Source organism: Oryzias melastigma, linkage group LG16 (assembly GCF_002922805.2).
Source record: "Oryzias melastigma strain HK-1 linkage group LG16, ASM292280v2, whole genome shotgun sequence".
NCBI lineage: Eukaryota > Metazoa > Chordata > Actinopteri > Beloniformes > Adrianichthyidae > Oryzias > Oryzias melastigma.
In genome coordinates, this window is record NC_050527.1 from 9,886,453 (window position 1) to 9,906,791 (window position 20,339).

Here is a 20,339-nt window from a genome sequence, read left to right on the forward strand (position 1 = left end):
CACTGATTTTCACCAGATTTTACCTGTAGAGCTGCTTCCTGCGTGGACCTTTTCCCATGTCGTGCTGGGCTCCCATCTCAGAGCTGGCAGGAGATTTACGGTTATTCGAGGCTTCCGAGTGATACGATGGGAAGTCCGTGTTCAAGCAGAGCCAGGCATGAAATGCAAACCCACTCCCAGGCCAGCGTTGGACCGTGGGCACCATGATGCCGGCCATTGGTGGTGAAAGATCGAAATACTGCAAAGCGCTGTCCTTGCCCTCCCTGGATGCCATGGCTGAGAGAACGCGTATGATCCGGCTGCAGTAGGGGTGCACCTTCCTTAGATTTGCACCATTGTTCTCATCTACCCTGAGGAGTCTCAAAAGGCTCTTCAGCTCTTCTGGTTTCAGACACAAAGAGCCCAGGTCCTGCAGGAGGCCCAGCAGAGCATCTGCACATTGTCTGTCCAGACTCTGCGGATGAGAGAGCACCTGCAGCAAAGCTCCGACCATACCGGCTTCTACGGCCACCGTGCGGCAGGACAGGGAACCTCCACAAACAGCCGCCAGCCACTGCGCAACCAACAGCTGAAGTGCCCTCTGACCCGACAGGTCAGGGAGCCACTGCAGGAGCAGCAGCAAGGGCTGGTCATTGCTGATTCCGAGATGGTGAGCGTGGGCATGCTCACCCTCCACCGCCTGCAGCAAAAACACAAGAAACCGTTCAAACAAGCCCACAAGAAACCACTTCTCACAATCCTCATGAAGTGAGATTTTTCACCATGTTCATCAGTTCCTGCAGCAGCCTTTTGGTGGGTTGACCTTGACTTCTCAGCACATCGAACAGCTGCGAGTAGCCAATCCTTTCCTTGAAAACCTCCTGAGAGGAGAGGAGGCAGAAAGAAGATGAAGCTGGCTTCTATTGTTGAGCTTTTCCCAATGGAGGGAAAGCAGCGTTCATCATCAGAACACATTTAAGGTAAACATATACATATCACCATAAAGAGACAATAGTTACCTTTGCAGACGGGGAGTTGCTCATTATAGCTGTGAGGACCCCCAAGGCATGAACTGTAATACTGTCTGATCCCTTTTCCCACACCTGCATGAAAACGAAGGAGGCAGTTGTCTGAGTGCAAAAGGAAAAGTAGAATAAAAGAATACTTAAGTGGTTATCTATTAAGGGCAAATACACCACAATTACCACAGCAGACCGAGTCGAAGTGAACTGGTAACCACCCCTTTGTTAATCACTGAAAGAGCCTGGCATGCAAAACCAAAGCCATTCAAAACAGAACTGAGGAGATGCTCAGCCAGTGTAGGAAATAAGTCAAAAATCGAGCTCCAAGACACGAGCCAGGCCGTTTTCACAAGCGCTACCAGTCACTTGGAGGAGCGAGGAAAAAAGGAAAGAAAGAAATGCACCAAGAAAGCTACCGGTCCATGCAGAGGTAAACACAGCATGCTCTTCTTATCAACAGGGAATTCAACGTCTGATCGCTGCCATGTCGGGCGACACCTTCAACTTAAGGCAACAGCTGGTGAACGAGGTGGCCGATCAATAAGTTACAGCCCTGGAGGCAGCTCTCATGTCAAAGTCATACCTGCTTGAGTTACAAATAGGTGTAAGTCAGACGCCCTGACCGAAACTTCATGTTTAAAATGTCTCAGAAGGTTTAGTGGAGAGGGTTGAGTTTCCTGCTGACAGACCATCAACAACATTGAGGTGGGGAGGGGGGGTGGGGGGAGTACCTGATCCACTTCTGTGAGTAAATGTGTGGTGAGGTCACACACAACCTCACTGTCCGGCCTTTGCCTGTTGCTCTGAAAGAGCTTCAGGACGCACAAACACAAAGGCACACACACACATGGCACAAAAAAGACAATTAGACAAAAAAATCTGCGAAAACTTTAGAGACAGGGGCACATTTTTTGAAATCTTTTTTTTTTGCTTGAAAAACATGAAGATGACAGACAGCAGATTTGACACCACGGAAAGAGGAACAAATAAAAGCGACAGACTGGCGCGAGCCAGGCTGCTCGACGGAGGGACAGACGAGAAGAATCGGAGCAGTTTCTTTTTGGACCAACCTTGCTGTTCTGAATGAGTCTGAGGATGTGCTCGAAGCAGTTGTTGTTGAGGAAGACTGCCTGCAGGACGGGTCTATCCGAGCACTGCAGGATCTCAGGAACAGCAGCTACAATCGACAAGGAGGGGAAGCGAATTGGACACAATAGATTTTCAGTAGCTATTTTGGTTTAGCACCAGATAAAAGAACACTTTATTCTAAGCCTCCTGCTGCGCTGGGCTCGCTTCTTACTTAGCATTTGACTCTGGAGTGAGATCAGGCTTTCCTCCCAGCTCTGCCTGTTCTCCTGCTCGCTGATGAGCGGCCGGTTCCAGTTGAGCAGCTGAAAGTAGCTCTCGAGGATGGTCCGGATCTCCACCTGCCGCTCTGCGGGGCTGCTCGAGTGCAGGAGGTGAATCATCGCCGTCATGCACTGCAAAGTCAAGCGGGGGAGTTTGGGGCTCTTCGGTTCGGGAGAGGCGCGGCAGCACCATGCCCGCAAAACCGAGAACAAGTCCTCCACAGACTGAGGGGTGATAGAGAGGAGACCATTTTTCTAGAAAAAGGACATAAAGAAAAAGTTACTTTGAGTTTTCTGTACGATGCTTTAATGTGTGTTATTAAAGTTGTGACAACAGACCTTTCCTCCACTGATGACAGCACCTTGGAGATGAACCAATCTGAGAGTGAGCAGCTCTGGGATCTTCTCGCTGTCCTGAAGACTCTCTGCATCAGAAAAAAAGTAAATTATGAAACACATACCAAACACATACCATGTGTTTGGTCTCGGGCATCATCATATTTAAAACACATTTTTTTAAATGCAAGATACTGTGATTTGTTATTAAAATGTGACATATTCCCAAAAAGATTTCAGAAAAAATCTATTTTATTTAAACTGTCTTTTGTTTTTGCTTGATGGCTTTTGTCCCCAAGCCTAAATAAAAAGCTTAAGGTGAACACCAACTTTCAAAAAATGTTGTATGCTTATTTTTTCTGCAAATGATGAATATTTGGAAAATACTTTGCAAAATCCAAAAAGACTTTTTTTTTAGATTTAAAGGTTGGTATCTGTGAGTCAATTTAATTAATAATCTGCTGAGTGGTTTGTAAGAAAATGTCAAAAGAATTATGTTGAATCAAATGGAAAAAAAGAAATGAAGACAGTTTCAAAGCAGACCAAGCCTTTTAGAAATAAACGTGGAAATGAATTCTTAGCTGCACTGCTCACTTTGGACATAGTGATAATTCAGGTTTGGGAGAACAGGAAGAACTAGAAGAACAGGAGATGGAAGAATACAAGCACAGATAAAAACAAGGATTCTGTAACTTTATTTGGATCCTCAAAATATTTCCTCAGTAGTTCATCGTCAAAAAGAAAACCTTTGCTAATTGGGTAAATATTACATAACTGGGGTTTAACAATTCCAGCTAAACTTGTTGTTATGCTGTAATCCCCTAAAAAATGTTGACATAGGAGAACTTCAAGATGAGATTAGCGTAAATCTAATCCCATAGATTTATGCTTAACTGGAGATTAAGAGCCGGACAGGTTGTTTTTCTTGAAAGAAATACACATTTTAAAGATAAGAAAAAAGAAAAGTAAGGTGTTTGAGATGTGGCAGGACCACTTGAATGTTTTGGCATGTGGGGTCTGACACGGATCAGAGCCGAAGCAGCTGAAGAGGAGTTTCTCACCGTGGAACAGAGCAGGCAGCTCTTCTGGCAGGGCCAGCGGGGAGAACTTATACTTATTCCTCTCCAGCAAGCTCACCTCCTCTCTGCAACACATGAAGAAAGCCGTGAGTCACGCACTCCCATGATGCCTCATCAAGTGTGCGCTACCGACTCGCCGGTCCCAGAGATGACTTCAAGGCGTAGCAGCAGAAAGACGAGGTGTTGCACATTACAGAAGGTTGGGCAAGATTTTAAATACAACTAATGGGCCTACTAGTCTTTGTGTGTGAATTCCACCTCCCACGCAATCTTGAGGTAAAGTTAAACACTCACCCAGCCAGGCGTCTCCTCCACGTCTGATAAGGGTCAAACAGACTCTCGCAGAGCACCAGCCCATACTGCACGACGTTCTGCAGAGACAACTTATCGGCCGGTCCCTTCTTCAACTGCATAAACAAAGACGGAGGCCCACATTCATCTTCTGTGCAAGAATCTGGTTCAGCATTGTCACAACAAACTCCGCTTCATTTGACGGAAGGTCAAATACACGCCCGCCTCCTTTCAAACTGAAGCGGATCTCTTACATCAGGGCGAGGACGTCTCAGACCAGACACACATTCATTGTTGCTACACGAGAGGGGTTGTACTATTAGCACATCTCCAAATCGAGCAGCTTAACACACCACTGCTGTTGAAGTTCTGTTTTTAATGATCTCACCTGATCCAGACAGAAATTCAAAAGCTTGATGGTTTCAAAAACGAAACTAGGCGTTTTTTCCGTGTCGATGTTCTCCATGTTTCTGGAAGAAAAACAGGAAAATGTTTGAGAAAGTTTGATGAGCTTTTACACAAAATAGTCATCTTTAAGCGCAGAAAGGACGGTTACAGTGATTCTACAGAGAAACGTTTGACTCATATTGCAGCAACTTTGCCCAAAATTGAGTTTTTACAAAATGGAAAAAAGGGTTTTCTCAGTAATCGATGACATAAAAGAAAAATGTAATCATTGAACCTGTTTAAAAAATACAAGATGTGTTATATAAATACAGGCTGCACGCGTGTATAGTGGTTAGCACTCTGGCTTCACAGTGAGGAGGATTCGAATCCCGACTTGAAGCTTTTTGAGTGTAGTTTGCATCTTTTTTCTGTGCATCCCATGTTTTTTTTGGGCACTCTGGCTTTTTCCCACAGTCCAAAACCATACTCCATAGGTTAATTAGTTACTCTAAAGCACATGTGTCAAAGTCAAGGCCCGGGGGTCGGGTAATTATATCCGGCCCGCCAGATAATTTTATTTTATTTTTATTAATGGCCCGATATTATCTTGCGCTTCTTTCTAACTTATTCTTATCTAACTATATTTTTATGGAGAGTAAAATATTGAAAGTTATTTAAGGTTTAAATTGATTTATTCTGGAATAATATTCTTGCCTTTTTTATTCATAGTCATGTTAAAAAGTTTTAAAGTTTTAAAAATTTAGATTTAGTGTTCAATAAATGTTTATCCAGTTCGGCACACGAGAGTAGAAAAGTTGTGAAAATCATATAAATCCCTATTAAGCTCAAAACAGAGCTTTGCTCCAACAAAAAGTGGTAAAAATATTGGGAAATATTTACGATTTACTTAAAGATTCTATTTTTAACAAATTTCTCTATTTATGGTGAAAGCAAGCAGCTGCACTGTGACTTCTAATATTTTCCTAAAGAATTTTATACCTGAATCCGTTCCTTCAACTCTATTTTTAAAAGGTCAGAGGTTAGCATGGGTAGGGCAGGTTACTAATCCTGATTATATAGGATTATTCATGGATCAGGCAGAATATATTCAGCAATTATAAATGTGTTGATTGAAGGAAGACCTGAAGGTCACCACGGTTTTCAACTGTATTCACTATGTTTGGTCATTACTGTTTTTCCCCAAGTAAAGTATTTAGCTACCTTATGATGAGTTTATACTCTATACAAAATGACGTATCATTTTTGAGTGTTTTTTTTGTGTGCAGATTAAGTTATTTGACATTTATAAACTCAGGTTGCATGACTAAAAGATAACGCATGTAAAAACTGCAGATTAGGTTTATTTACCTGTTTATATTACCGTGCAGTTTGATTATTATTGAGCAAAGCACACTAATCTGAGCAGCCTCACCTGCACACAATGATGAAGAACTTGATGAGGAGTAGTGGGTGTGGTGTGCTGCTGTTTTCCTCGCTGGAACTGGAGAGGTGGAGTGCACTGTGCCATAGTTTGGTGCTGAGGAGCACCAGGACCTCCCTGGGAAGCAAGGGCACCTCGGAGCTGCCCTCCTCCAGTCTGGAAGGCAGGATGAGGACCACAAGAGGTGAAAACAACAGAATACTTATTGGTGGAAAAATATGGCACGTTTTGCATCTTACCTTCGAGGCTCTAGTGTCTGCACATCAATAAGCCTCTCAAATGATGCTACAAACGCCTCCAACCACTGCTGCAGATAGCCCACATCTTTCTGCAGAAGAGTGAAAAAAAAAAATAACATCAGAGAAAATAGTCTTGCTCCTCCTTGCATACGCTTAATCTCAGCAAACAGTGAAATCTGTATATTTAAATAAAGCTCGACGGCTACCGGAATTAAAATGTGTCATAAAACAGCTAAAAAGATGAGCAGTGACTAAACCTTTTTGACCTGTTTTTGTAACAGGATGTTGCAAAGAGATGCGACGCAAAAAAGAACACCATGAACCAATACTCTCCTTTTTTTGTTACCACAATGCAGTTTTTAAACCCTTAGCAGGCGTAAGTCAGTTCAAATCAGAAAAACGTGCACTAACTTCACTTCAGAGTGGACATGTCAGCACTCTGAAGGAAAGGTTAGGCCATTAGCGCTCCTTCTACTGTCATGTGAACTGAAGATGTTTACACACAACGGCTGTTATCACGGCTTCCATCAGTCTCTGCAGTGCAACATATCCTGCCACACTTCCCTCCAAATATCAGTCTCTTGATCTCACACCAGACAAACTGCACAACACAGGTCACGAGGCAAGCGGGTCAACTTTAAACCTTTTTTTTTTTTAGCTGAAAAGACCTCTTTTTAGGCAGATGAAAGAGCAATAATGCAACATCACAGAACAGCCAAAAAATAAAAGTTTTCCTCTGCAGCTTTGATAGCACAAACTGAAGTCTCTAAAAGTTGAGCGACGAAAAAGAAGAAACAAGTTGTTTCAGGCCGAGTTACTCACAAATAACACATGAGAACAAAGTGTAGCGTACAACAATCATCAGGTACTTCCCCTTGGCCAGCAAGCAAACAAGCCTCAATCAATAACTGTTTGCAGCAACCAAAACTCCTTAGAAAATCCAGCTTAATTCTGACTGAAATGCCACTTAAGTGATAAATGGAGCTTACCAGTCGGCACTGACTTATGTGCCAGTCCATCTCTCATTTTTTGAGTGGGAGCAGGGTGCCAGGCTCATGCGAACCCAGTCTCACACGAGCCCCCCCAGCGTGGACCACCGTCAGCCGCTCAGCAGCAGGCTCACATCACTGCTGACACGCTCCAGCGTCTGACTCGATCGCCTCTGGTCCCCCCAACGTCAAGCCAGCTAACCAGGAAATTACATGTCACTTTAAGCTAGGCTTATTTCCTCTGCGCTCAGCCTCCCCGTTAAACCTCTTCCTCTTTTGGGTTGCACTGCGACTGTTGAGTAAAGTGTAGGCAGCTCTCTATAGATGTGAAGAACAACAAAGATGGTGTGCTTCTTGTGTATTTATGTCTAGAGAATCATCCTGCAGAACAAAAAGGTTAAAAAATGCCTTTTTTTCCCTGACTAAACCAGTTTAAACTGTATTTTGAAAACAAAACTGAAGATTTTTTTAAGTGATGCCAATTTTTACTATATCTGAATATATCTGAGTTTGATTTTGTCTCACCTTTTTAGCAAACTATGTCAGGATTAATTGTCAATGCAGAGTGAAGAACTTCACAGAACTAACTCTATCCTAAAATGGAACAAAAATAGGCTTTTTGTTACACCAAAAGTTATGACGGATGACCAACTACACACTTAATCTAGTCTTGTATCTGTCAAAGTGTTACTGTTTCTTTCCAGGGATGAAACAATAGATTTATACAAGATATGCTTGAGCAGCAATGAGTCACTGCTATGTCACTAACCAAGACATTATAGAAATTCTGAAAAAGTGATGAACTATTTACTGAAATTGCTGCATGTCATTCTCACCATCAGCTGTGAAGTCAGATGACTGGAACATCTGTGTTTATTTTCCCTTCTGTAATAAAGGGACCTCAGAGTCGATGCTGCAGCGCTGCTCTGATGATGTCAGAACTTCCTGAACGCAACTTTAGGAACAATGCAGTCCAGAAAGTTATGTTTTGTGCCAACTAGTAAAAATAATATCTGTTGGTCTAAATGGAAAATGTTGACAACGTTTATAGGTGGCATGCTGCAAGCTGCAGTTGTAAATTCACAGTAAATTTTCAGAAGTTCCTTACAGTGCACTCAGGAAAAACAGGAAGCTGCAAAAAGAACCTATTGTTGAGCTACATCTGGACAATTAGCTGCTTGGGAGTCGAGAGGGAAAATATCAAGGACACTTAAAAAAAAAAAAAATCCAACAATGTTTTTATCAAACAAATAACAGAAGCTCTACTAAAAAAATGACAATATTGCATTATTACTGTATAATAAATTTCAAAGGGTGCCATCCAGCAAATTAGAAGACAAGAACCTCTTAGATCACATGTATCAAAGTCAAGGCCCGGGGGCCGGATCCGGCCCTCTGAGTAATTATATCCGGCCCTCCAGATGATTTTATTGTTATTAATTAATTATTATCATTAATTTTGACAACATATATATTTATGGAGAGTAAAATATTGAAAGTTATTCAGGGTTTAAATTGATCTATTCTGGAATTATATTCCTGCCTGTTATTATTCATTATTATGTTAAAAAGTTACGGTTTTAAAGTTCTAAAGGTTGGCACACTGCTCACTTTTTGGACTATTTATTTCATTTACTAAGATTTTTTAGGCTATTTTGGAGTTTAGCTAATCTTTCAGCTACATGCTAGCTGTTTTGGCTAATTTAGGCTTTTCTTTTTTCCATTTTTTTATGCTGTTTTGGAGCTAGGCTAATATTTACACGCTAGCTGTTTGGGGAATTTAGGCTTTTTTCAGTTTTCTTTTTTTATATATTATGAAGTTTAGCAATTTTTTCAGCTACATGCTAACTGTTTTGGCTAACCTAAGTTGTTCTTTTATTAGGCTAATTTGGCATTTAGCTAATATTTTAGCGGGGTATCAGTTTCAGCAATTTCAGCTATTAGCTTTAGTGATTTCTGCTGTCTACCGTAGCGTTTTCCGCCATCAGCTTCAGTGCTTTTAGCTATCAGCTTCAGCGTTTTTAGCTATCAATTTCAGCATCTTCAGCTATAAGCACTATCATTTTCAGCGGCCAAATTCAGCTTGCAGCATTCAAACTAACATTATCAGAGGTAATGCTATATATCTAGTTCATAATTACGTTAAAAAGTTACGGTTTTAAAGTTTTAAAAATTTAGAGTGTTCAATAAATGCTAATCCTGTTTGGCCCACGACCTAATGTGTATTTTGGAGTTAGGCCCCTTGTGCGACTAACTTTGACACCCCTGTCTTAGATGATATGGAATTGGCAAAAAATTGCTCTTCAGCTTTGACATGTGGATTATCTTCATGTTAACAGAAAATGTCAGCACTGAATTAACAGGTGATTGAAATAGTTTGGAGAGGACAGAAGCTGATAGAAGAAAAAAAATCTTGAGTCCAGTTAGTTTATGTCAGCTGGTGTTCAAAATCACCTAAGTTTATTATTAAAAGGTACAATAACTTAATGAGTGTTAAAAGAGAATGTTTTGAACCTATTCTAGCCAGTAATAGCCGTGTCCTTTAGCTGTTCTCTCTGCAGCTGTGCTGCTCTGTGCTGCTTAGCATTCTGCTTGACTCCTGCTTCCTACAGAAGTGAAAGCAAAGAGGACTTTGATTCTCCTGGTTGGCTCCTCGGTCGGTAAACAGGGGAGGTCGAGTCACACAGGGGGAATGAGACGTGATAACATCAGGAACTTCAGGGTGTTTGTTTACCCCCCACTGTACAATACTGACAGGCATCAAAGCGAGAATAAGGCTGACAAGTGCATAAGGAGGTGACTAATTTTGCAACAAGAAAAGCAAGGAAACATTGTTGTGGTTTTAGGGGTGGGAGTCACAGCTGTGCCCATGGGTGGCAGTGGGATTGTCATGGTGGTGCAACTCTACCACCAAAGGCTTTAATTAGTCGCTGCAGCGGAGGGTCACAGCATGATCACACCAAGACCTCCTGCTACCTTCGGATCTCCAGATGAGATGCTTCTTCTTTCTTTATCTCCATGCATCTTTGGAACATTGTAAGACCTTACAGTTGTTTACATTTTCATGGATATATTTCTCAAGGGATCACATTTGCTGTTTTTTATCCTCTTATTAGGTCCCATGAGTATCAAGATGCAACCAAATCAGCAACTCAGTGAATTATTTTTTTTGCATTTTAGTCTTCAAATGACAGCTTTTTAGTGTCCTCAAGCAATTTGCTTTAAAGTCAGTAAAATAATCATTTTTTTAATTAAATAGGGGATTTCTCGTTAATGCAACATGATGGATAAACAGCCAAAGACTAGATTTTTCAAATGTAGAAGTTTTCAAACACAACGAAAAAAGTGTTGCTGCAAATCATAAAGTATTACCTTGTGATTCGATATGAAGAAAAAAAGCAGAACAATACATTATACTGTATAAAAATGCTATAATATAGGCTGAGTTAAAAATGTTCCTGAACAGCAGTTCCGTTTCCTCGAAGAACATTTCACAAAGGTTTCTACGACGCCGAGTCATGAAGACGTAGTGAAAACTTATTACCTGTTTTATACTACCAGAGGAAATGAACAAACATGCCCAAAAATCCATATCCTTCAGCATTTCTGGGACATGATAAGGCAAGCTCTAGATAGTGATTAGAGTCTTTGCACCTCAAGTGAAAAGACTCTAGTGCAGGTAAAAAAATAAACCTCCATTTAAAAAGATGGAGTTTACATTAGACCAGAAGGTGGTTTTTTCTTTGGAGGGGCCGCTTTAACACCAAACTGTAACATTTAGGCAGCAATTTAGAGAGTAAACACTGCAAACAGTGTTGTGTGCTGGTGGAAGGTTGAATCCGCAGAGACAACAAGATGCAAATTTGATAAAAAAAAAAAAGAAAAGAAAATTAACAGAAAATGTCAGTTTGGTTAGAGAAATATTCTCCTTGCAGAGACTTTTAAGTATTTCCCTGATCTTTAAGTCTTATAAGGGGTGTGTGATTCCTTGCACAATCGAAGGAAGTGGAGCCGCTTTATCAATGACAAGTCTGCACAAGTTCTCATTGCAGAATTCAGAAAGACGGATTACAATCGAGATCTATGAAAGAATATTTGTCAGATTTTTTACTTTTATATTGAAAATTTCAGTGTTAACTATAGGGAATAGAAGTAAAAAGGTAAACCAAAACATTCAAAAACAAAATATCAACTAGGATTTAAAACGGCTTTACTTGAACTGATCTGAATACAGAAGCAAAGGGCAAGTTTGCACCTTGAACAAAAAGCTTAAATAAAGGCCAGTTTTTTTGTACAGGCTGACTGCTTTTGAAGTTGTTGAAACGCTCCTTGGTATGTGAAGAACTATTGAACGCAGTTTGTGACTCAGAGACGGGATGTGTCCAGCCGAAGAAGAAAAAAAAATACTGTATGTGCAACTGGACTAACAGGCAGATAACAAAAACATTAAACACAATGAGACGACGGTGTCTAAAGGAGAGGCGTGGGATCGGTCCTGCTGCCTTTCTGCACTGTTGTGTTCTTATGAGTCACATAAGGTGGTGACATTTTGGCTCAGATAATTCCCTCTCCTCTGCTGTACTCCATGGTGCTGCAGGAGACAGAGAGAGTGGCAAGAAAATAGGAAGAAAATGCACTTGCAAATGTAAATAAAACTGCTATCCTTTAAGTTGTCAGGGCAACTGAGGAGAACAGAGTCGAGGGGTAATTTTATAATGAAGCGGAGTCACCTGTAGAGATGCTTGACCTCTGTCGCAGGCTGATTCAGAAAACCCTCCCATCGCGTTTGAAACTGTTCACCCCAATGAGCCTTTCTGGCTAAAGACGGGGGACGGAAACATCTTTCACTTGTTTTGTTTGTCGCACAATCAGAAAGGGTTCAGTGAATCCACAGCTCAGCAGCGGCCCGCAGGAGAAGTAACAGGGTGGATTAGAAACACACTTCCTCTGGGATCTGCCAAAAGTGACCACAATGACCGCTTTGATTATAGGAGAAACGCAGTTTTCACCTCCAGCGTTGATGCATTAATACAAAATGCAAACCCTGCAGTGTGCTGCTGGTGGCACATGAAAACTTGGATAGAAGTCGCCTGGAGGCATGGAGGCAGATTGCACCAACATTAAATAATGAATCCTTACTTGGTGCCAAACTGAAGGATTTGGTTTCATCTGCAGCATATTACATTTTAATAAAGCTGAGCAAAAGTAGCATCCACAGGGGGGCAACCTCCCTCAGAGAACACCAGAAACACCTTTATATAAATAAATGATGACACTGTTTACATCGAATGTAGTCGATTAAAATGACTTTCAGGAGTCATAGTGTGCACATATCCTGTTATATTTGTCTGCTTGCTGTAAGGAAGAGAAGCAGGTAAGAACAGGAAGAGGAAGTGACTCTAGTGACACCTGCATCGCAGGTACGGACGTTCCAAACATGACATTTTCTGTTCCAAAATATGATAGAGAGCCTCAAACAAAGACACTGTGATGCCATGTGATATCACGTTTGTGCCAGAGAGCCCCGATCATCACATAAACAGATGGTTTGTGCACAAGTGAGAAGAAAAAAGTGCTACTTCCTGATTAAAAAGGACGATTTTACAGCAAAAAATTAGAGTCTAGAAACCTCAGTAGACTGGATCTGATGGTGATCTGGTCTTAATGTGAAGTTCAAACTGTTAGGAGCAACAACAACAGGTGTCACCTCCCCGGCTCTTCCGCACTTGCACTCACCTTTGTGTAATACAACATCCACAGCTCATACAGCCTTTCTTTCGATGCCATTCCGCCGGCCCTGACGTGGTTGCTCATGATCTCCCTCTGAAACCTCGTCACAGAACCCTACGCGCTCCTCAGAGCCGAGGAGGGAGCTGGAAGTTGTCTCCTGGAGGTGGGGGGACGCGGCGCGCTCCTCCTGCGAGCCATCCCCGTCTGTCCAACAGACGCTCCGATCCCCCAAACGCAAAGTGGGTTTCCGCCTCGACGCGCAAAGTTACGAAAAAAAAGACGTGATCACGGTGGCGATGTAAACACCGCGCGATCAGTGTCGACACTGCACGGGCGGTGCGTGGAAATGCACGCCCGGAGAAACACCCATGTCCGCATTTAGAGCGAGCCTGTTGCTGTTTGATTCCTATTGGAGAGCGTTCCCGCATGCCACGCGCTCCACGCGAGGATGCAACTCCCGTGGACAAGCCCAGAATGAACAGGTAGACACGAAACAGACGAGCTGCAGGTACACGAAGGAACTGTAAACTGATTATACATTATTTACAGTAGCTACCCTGCATCTCTTCACAACTTTAATAAATATACTGCCAGCAAACGAGGGTAGTAACGCGTTACTTTTACTCAATGACATATAAGAAACGTTTTATAAACACTGACCCATAATAGTTATCCCATACTTTCAGCTATTTTCATTTATTTTGAAAACCCACAAGTTATATTTTATATAGATTATATATTATTATATATATTTTTTGACTGTATCTTGGGGTTCCATAGACATGAACAAATGTTCAATAAACTTGTTCAGTAGACATCTACAGTCAAACAAAGATCATATTTTTGGCACAAATGGAACTCCATATACTAGTTATTCTAAGGTGAATACCTAGAAAAGAATAATAGTTTTCATTGTAAATATTAAAGATTCTTTCTTTAAAAAAAAAAAGTGAAACATTGGATCATTTAGCAAAATCTCTTTCATTGGTTAAATTTGAAAGTATTAAAATCTAAAGTTGAGGGTTTACTTAACTTAAAACTGAATTTGATAAAAACTAATATTTGTAAATGTAAAAAAAAATGCAATTTTTTTGTTAGTTGATACATTGTTAATCATTTTACAGTGTAATTGCCTACATTTGGAATATTCTTTTCTGCATGATCGGATCTTCAATATAACAATTTAAATATGTTACTTATTATTACTGTGCTTTTTTGCTCCCATATTGTCTGGACTAAAATGTCATTAGCTTATGCGTAGTTTAAACTATATATAGAATACAATTTTCATGGCCCAGATTTGAACTGTCATTGGTAATTTTGAGCCATATAAGTTATGACACTAGGGCCACATCTGATCCACATTAAACTAACCACTAATCAAGGAAGTAGTGCCAAGGTCAACACAGTTGACTTTGTGCAAAGCTTTCTAGCAACTTTAAAAAAGAGTAAAATATGTGTCTATTACTTATAGTATATTTTTAAGATAAAGGGCATAACCTTAGATGGGAGGGATGGAGAATTGATGTGTGATGGTGCAACAAAGTAAGGTGTTTTTTTTTTCTTTTAAACTCTCTTTAATGTTCACTGGTGTGAGAGAGGCAATTAAGATATTTTTTTATGTTTGAGATGCAAGGACTAAATAAAAAATAATATTTCCGAGTTTGAAGTTGTCCCCTTTATGACCATCTCCAAGCCTTTTTTTAGAATATTTATCTCAATTGGGTGTGTGTGTTCACACACTGGTGTTGTTCATCAGGAGAATTGACAACGTGAAGTTTGGAGCAGCTGTATTACTATGGCAATGGCCGACATTCCCTAATAGGATCCGACACATGCAGCCGTCAAGAAACAGAATTCTTGCAGTGCAGTAATACTTTTGTTCATTTTAATTACAACTAAATGTAACACATTAAATGAAGCTTTTGAAACCACAGTAAAATGGATAAACCCACATGTTATACAACTTTGTGTGTTCTCTTTTAGATTTTTTAACGATAAATAATAAAAATATATCTCAAATCAATATAGCAAGTCAGTAGAGAACTGAAAATATAAAGTCACGTGATCAAGCAAGGCCAGCTCAATCGATGTGTTCGACAATTGTTTTTTCCGCCTTCTTATCAAGGACTACTAGTAGATTTCAGACTCAATCGAGCGGCGTGTGGAAACAAACATGGAGCAAAGTGTTGGGAAGCTTCAGGAACAGGCTCTCAAGAGGAAAGAGAGGCTCAAAGCACTGAGGGATAAAAAGCTTCACGTAAGTTTCAGGCTCGTTTCGTTTTTAATGAACCGGAAACGGCCATTTTCATTGTGAGGCTACAGAACTGCTAGCAGGAGTTAGCTCAAGGGTTAGCACAGAAGCTAGCAGCAGCTTTTGACTTCACTAAATTCATTAAGAGAGTTCACTTTTGTGTTGCTTTAAGTGTTTATTTCAAAGAAAGTGAAGTTAAAAACAATTAATATATATTGTATGTCTTACTTGCTGTCACTGGATTTGAAACTATAACAATAAACTCGCTAATTTAAGCTAAGTTAAAAAAACATGAATACTTTTATGGCTCCACATTTTGCATCGAGGGCCTCTTTGTTTATCTGTTATAGTAAAGATGGTAAAGAGCAGCAGTTTGCAGAGATAAGACATTTTTGTGGGAGGTGGTAATTTAAAAAAGTACTTACATTTGATAAAACAAAAATAATTCACATCTTAAGATAAAGAGTTACAATTTATTCCCAAGTTCTGGAGAAAAGTGTTTTATAAATTATAAATATAAGATTATATGTCTAGAAAACCGTAATAGTCAAGAACTGCAATGCAGATTTTATTCTTACAGAGAAAAAAACAACAGTATTTTCAACAGGTTTTGTATAATTGTAAATTTCAGTTTCTCATCAGCGGGTTTGCAGTGTTTGTTAAACAAATGCTATTCTGCTCCTCCTTTGTAGGTTCGTAGAAAGAGTGATTATTCTCAAAGGAAACACTATTCAATGTTCCAGTGGTTGTATCAGCGTGTAAATCAGGACTGAACAACCCTGATCCCCGGGATCTACCACCCTGCCTGTTTTTACAGCTCTCTCTGCGCTGCTTTCTGCTGATTAAAGTGTCATTCTGACTGACTGAACACACCTGAACCAGGTGGGAAACGAGCAGGGTGGTAGATCTTGGGAACCAGGTTTCCCAATCTTAGGCTGACGTACTGAGCGTGATAAAGGATTGTTTACATTCCACAAGTGTGTAGTTGTTGTCCTCCTGTACTTGACATAAAGAATGGCTGCTACAATGAATTGTTGTAACAGGTTGACCGGAAGCACCCTTAGTAAAATGAATCATTCTTTCAATTTTACTGTTTTTCCCCAGATTCTTCTTTATTTTTTTCATTTTCCTTAGTCATTTTAAACACTCTGTATGTATAAGTACTTAATGCATTTCTATGTCAATACCATCCTTCCTCTGTTTCCTTCCCAGCCCCAAAACAACATCAGTTCTTCTTGATTTAGCTGACCTCAGTGGACCTACTGGTCACGTTTCTAAAAGCTTTATGTAGGTCAGTGTCCGCCGTAATGACGTGGAAAATGGAAATGACTTATTTGACTTCCAAATTAGTGAACAACACGAAATGCAGATGTTGTTTTGGTTTTATAGGCAAACACTGACCTACATCAAGATCTGCCGAAGCATTCCTCACCGTCCAAACAATATAGATGACATCATCTTTTAAGATTGGATTTTAATGTTGGCCTTAAAAAAGGATATGTCATGGGAGAATGAGGCTGAGTGAGAAAAAAAGTGTTACAGCCTTGTTGACATCAGACAAACACTGAGAGAAGCCTATTCTATTTAAATGATCTTAGTGGTTGTGTGGTTATATTTTCTTTAGGGTCATGAACAGGAGGATGGGGAGCCAGAGAACAAAAAGGCAGCAGTGGAGGAGAGCACAGAGGACAAACACAGGTGCCCTTATATTTGTGTTTGTTTGTATTTTTAGTGTCTCATCGCTTGCATGTTATATTTTTTGCGTGTTTCCCATTAACCTTCACAACATTAGTTGTGGTTTCTTGTACTACCAAAAAAGAAGGAACTGAAACTTATCTAGAAGTGCATCATGGGGGCATTTATGTCCTCTTTTATCATCAGACCAGTGCATGTCCCAGTGCAGGTTGTGGGACTTGTGTGTTTACACTGGGCTGGACTACAGCCCGCTGCTGTTAAGCTGCTCAAATATCCTGCCGCTTGCTCAACCCTGTGTTAGTCTGGGAGGGAGCAGCCATCTTTCCTGTCCTACAGGACCTTTTTTCCATTGTTTATATTTAATGACTTTGCACTGACAGCACCTCGGGGAGTGCTGCCATTTTTTTTCCTCCAGTCCAACAAGACGGAGCTCTCTTATGATGATGAAAATAGCTGCAGGGTGTAGACACTTAAGAGTGTCAGTTGTAGCCTTCCTCTCTGTTCTGTAGACAGTAGCACTTGGATGCAGGCAGGTGTGACTGTAATGTATCTCCTGTTTGGCATGAAAATTTAAAAGGGGATCACATTTCTTAAACTAAAAACTAAAAATGTCCCTCAGTGGGTCCTCTTTAACCCTGTCAATATTTAAAGGTCCACTCCGATGTTTTTAACATGTTCTTTTGGCATATTTCTGATGGTGGAGGACATGTATAAAGAAAATTACGCTTAGTATTTCTTTATTCAAATCATTGTGAATCAGCAGCAGACAAAAAATGCAGTTTGTAAAAGAGCTCTGCAGAAAATATGCAAAAATGACACAAATTTTTAGATTGTGGCTAAAAATGGCATAATCATAACTAGAATACTACCGGTAAGGCTTTTAGAATAGATTAAATGATGATTTTACGGGTTTTTAATATGTAAAAAACATTAATGTGTTAATTTTTATTTTTTGAAGACTGACAGATTGAAAAAAGGTCAAAAATTCTTCAAAATGGAGATTAAAATAAATGTTGTGGCCACAGAAATAATGAGCGTACAACTTGCCATGCAAAAAAGAAAACAAAGCTCTGGGTTATATTTCATGGGGAGGACCGGACTGGTAGCTGGACAGGACTGTAAACATTCGAGTGCTGGGCTGCACCTCTTGAACAACAGTTGGCTCCAAACACGCAGACAGGGCCACACTCGGGTTGGAGCTCTGAATTCATCACAGCTTCACTTTGATGCCACAGTTTGCTTGGAAGTGGAAATGTGTAAACACACTCCAAAGGTTTGGAAGCATTAAACCAAAAGACAGAGTAGAAGAGAAACCTTTGAAGGCAGACAATTTACAACCACAGCCATTTTTTTTCTGTTACCGTTTTATGTTCCCCACAGTTTTGACATTTAAAACCGAGATGTTCTTTAATACTTAGACCGTTAGTTGATATACAGCCATTTAGATGGTTAAAAATTCAGCTTAAACATTAATGTTGTGGACCTTGTATCAAAACTTTTTTCCTCCCTTTTCTTTATAATAAATTCCCTAATATAGTTTAAGAACATGTTCTGGGTTCCTGCCAACAAAGATACATTTTTATACGTATTTATGACATTTTCTAACCTTGTCTGTGTGGAAATATTACATTTATAAACTTTTAATGCGTCTCATTTTTGTTGCTGGTTACTGTTTCATGCAAAAATCTGCATTCGTCTCACTTTCTAACTTAAATAATACAGATTTATAGATGTTTATAGATAGAAAATCATATTCATAAGTAGTTAAAGTCATTTTCCCCCCTGAGAATTGGCTCCTTTAGCCTCCAGAGCAAAGACCAGCTCAAATATTTTAACTAAGAAACAGACGTCACTCTGTTTTTTTTTCTTTTTGCCCATTCCCTTACAAGGCAGTTTTTCTGTCTGGCAGAAGGAAAGGAATGATGATATCAAGAGGGTACCTTCTTAAGCTTCAATGCAAATCCCAGCTAAGCACAGAACAGCTGATAAGTCTCTCTGTCTGTGCAAGTAGGCAATAATTTACCTCTACTGGCGTTATCTGAAGATATCGGAGCTTACAGAAGATTCCTGTGTTGAGTGGAGGTGAGAAGAATTCCTCAGCTGTTTGCTACGTTCAAATCGGAGCCCATAAACAGGTGGGACATGTTAATCAGTTGAGTTCATGGAGGATAAAAGAGGACATTGTGCTCAGCCTCTTTTTAGACATTGAGAGTGCAGCTGTGGAGGAATTGCAGATGGTCATTAAAGCTGCTCTGTCTGTGAGATGTATTTCCCTACACTGCCACCTACTGGAAGTGCAGTGAAAATGAAGACTCAAAGGTGATTGTGTTTCTGTCCCCAGAGAGCTAAAACTGAGGAATTACACCCCAGAGGATGAGGAGTTGAAAGGCAGGCAGGTGCCCAAAGCCAAACCTGCATCAGGTTAGAACTCTACAATGTTATAACTGAAAGAAACAGATGTATATTTCGGCGTTTTTATTGATAAAATTGTGTTTCCAGTGGAGGATAAAGTGAAGGATCAGTTGGAGGCGGCTAATCCAGAACCCATCATTGAAGAAGTGGTCAGTGCTGACTCTAATCTAAGCATCTCCACCTCTGTTTTTAGGAGTTTTTCATTCATTTTTTTTATTTTTTTTTTTCAGGATTTGGCAAATCTTGCTCCAAGAAAACCAGACTGGTAATTTTCTTTTTAATTTGTGGTTTTATCAAAACTTTATATTAGCAAAAGCAGTTCAGCTACATAATTTTTATATGTGACTCTTGATTTTAGGGATTTAAAGCGGGACGTGGCAAAGAAACTGGAGAAGCTGGAGAGGAGAACGCAGAGGGCGATTGCCGAGCTCATCCGTTAGTATCACGCCGTCTGTCTTTACCACAAAGCCTTCAAATGGCTGCAGAGATAATTGCATGGCTTATTGGGCTAATTACTTCCAGCCACCCACTCTATGAAGGTTTGAAGCTGTCTGATGACATTAGTGATGCGAGTCTTCAGTGTTGGATGATCTACTTCTAGAAATAGCTTCAAACTCTCAGGAGAGTGGAAAAGGCGTTAGGATGGAGTTTTCCTTTATTTATAGTGAGATGGTGATGACCTATTTTGAAGGTAATATAGAATTAAACGTATTAGTTGTCAATTAACACTTTTGTTTTGAAAATCTTTACTATTTTTGCATCATTTGAGAAAAAAAAGTCATCAACAATTAAACATCTGAGATTGTTCTCTGCTAAAAAAAACAAACTGTAGGCGATCGACTCCGAGGCAGCGAGGAGGAGCTGGCTGGAGCGGTGGGGGCCGTCGGAGTGGAGGAGGGGGACTCGGACTGAAAACGGGGCGTTTCCCGAGGAAGACGGTGTACTCGGAGGAGGAAGAAGCAGCTGCTTTCATGCTGGGATTTCCTGTCAGGACTCGCCACAAGTCAAGAGTTATTTTATTGAGAAATGTTCTGTATATGTGTGTGTGTGATGCAGTCCAGTTGTGTTGTCGTTTTTTAACATTTTAAATAAAAAAAAAAAAAGTTTTTTCAAACTTGTGTTGAAACATTTTTGCC

At 40.2% G+C, this 20,339-nt stretch overlaps 2 protein-coding genes across 10 annotated transcripts in view; one reads left to right on the top strand and one right to left on the bottom strand.

Annotated features, from left to right (window-relative positions):
• The window catches only part of nbeal2 (neurobeachin-like 2), a 40,814-nt gene extending 27,530 nt beyond the window's left edge, over window positions 1-13,284 (bottom strand). For 3 of the 9 annotated variants that reach the window (XM_036216029.1, XM_036216027.1, XM_036216026.1), the window contains exons 1-13: window positions 12,849-13,283; window positions 6,124-6,212; window positions 5,876-6,040; window positions 4,445-4,526; window positions 4,060-4,172; window positions 3,748-3,830; window positions 2,690-2,775; window positions 2,302-2,605; window positions 2,072-2,178; window positions 1,733-1,813; window positions 999-1,082; window positions 762-860; window positions 24-679 (exon numbers count right to left, since the gene is read on the bottom strand). In XM_036216029.1, the coding sequence (XP_036071922.1) occupies window positions 24-679; window positions 762-860; window positions 999-1,082; window positions 1,733-1,813; window positions 2,072-2,178; window positions 2,302-2,605; window positions 2,690-2,775; window positions 3,748-3,830; window positions 4,060-4,172; window positions 4,445-4,526; window positions 5,876-6,040; window positions 6,124-6,212; window positions 12,849-12,926 (2,027 nt within the window). In that variant the 5' untranslated portion in view covers window positions 12,927-13,283. Of the gene's footprint in view, window positions 1-23; window positions 680-761; window positions 861-998; window positions 1,110-1,732; window positions 1,814-2,071; window positions 2,179-2,301; window positions 2,606-2,689; window positions 2,776-3,747; window positions 3,831-4,059; window positions 4,173-4,444; window positions 4,527-5,875; window positions 6,041-6,123; window positions 6,213-7,112; window positions 7,327-12,848 lie in introns of those variants that run through there. The other 6 variants (XM_036216028.1, XM_024268220.2, XM_036216032.1 and 3 more) reach the window with 5 other exon arrangements.
• A 1,625-nt stretch (window positions 13,285-14,909) lies between these two features.
• ccdc12 (coiled-coil domain containing 12) lies at window positions 14,910-20,317 on the top strand. The gene is made up of 7 exons (XM_024267064.2): window positions 14,910-15,102; window positions 16,721-16,794; window positions 19,133-19,212; window positions 19,291-19,352; window positions 19,434-19,468; window positions 19,562-19,638; window positions 20,036-20,317. Exons 1-7 carry the CDS (start codon window positions 15,019-15,021, stop codon window positions 20,113-20,115), a joined length of 492 nt encoding a protein of 163 aa, XP_024122832.1. The 5' UTR covers window positions 14,910-15,018; the 3' UTR covers window positions 20,116-20,317.
• The last annotated feature ends 22 nt before the right edge of the window (window positions 20,318-20,339 follow it).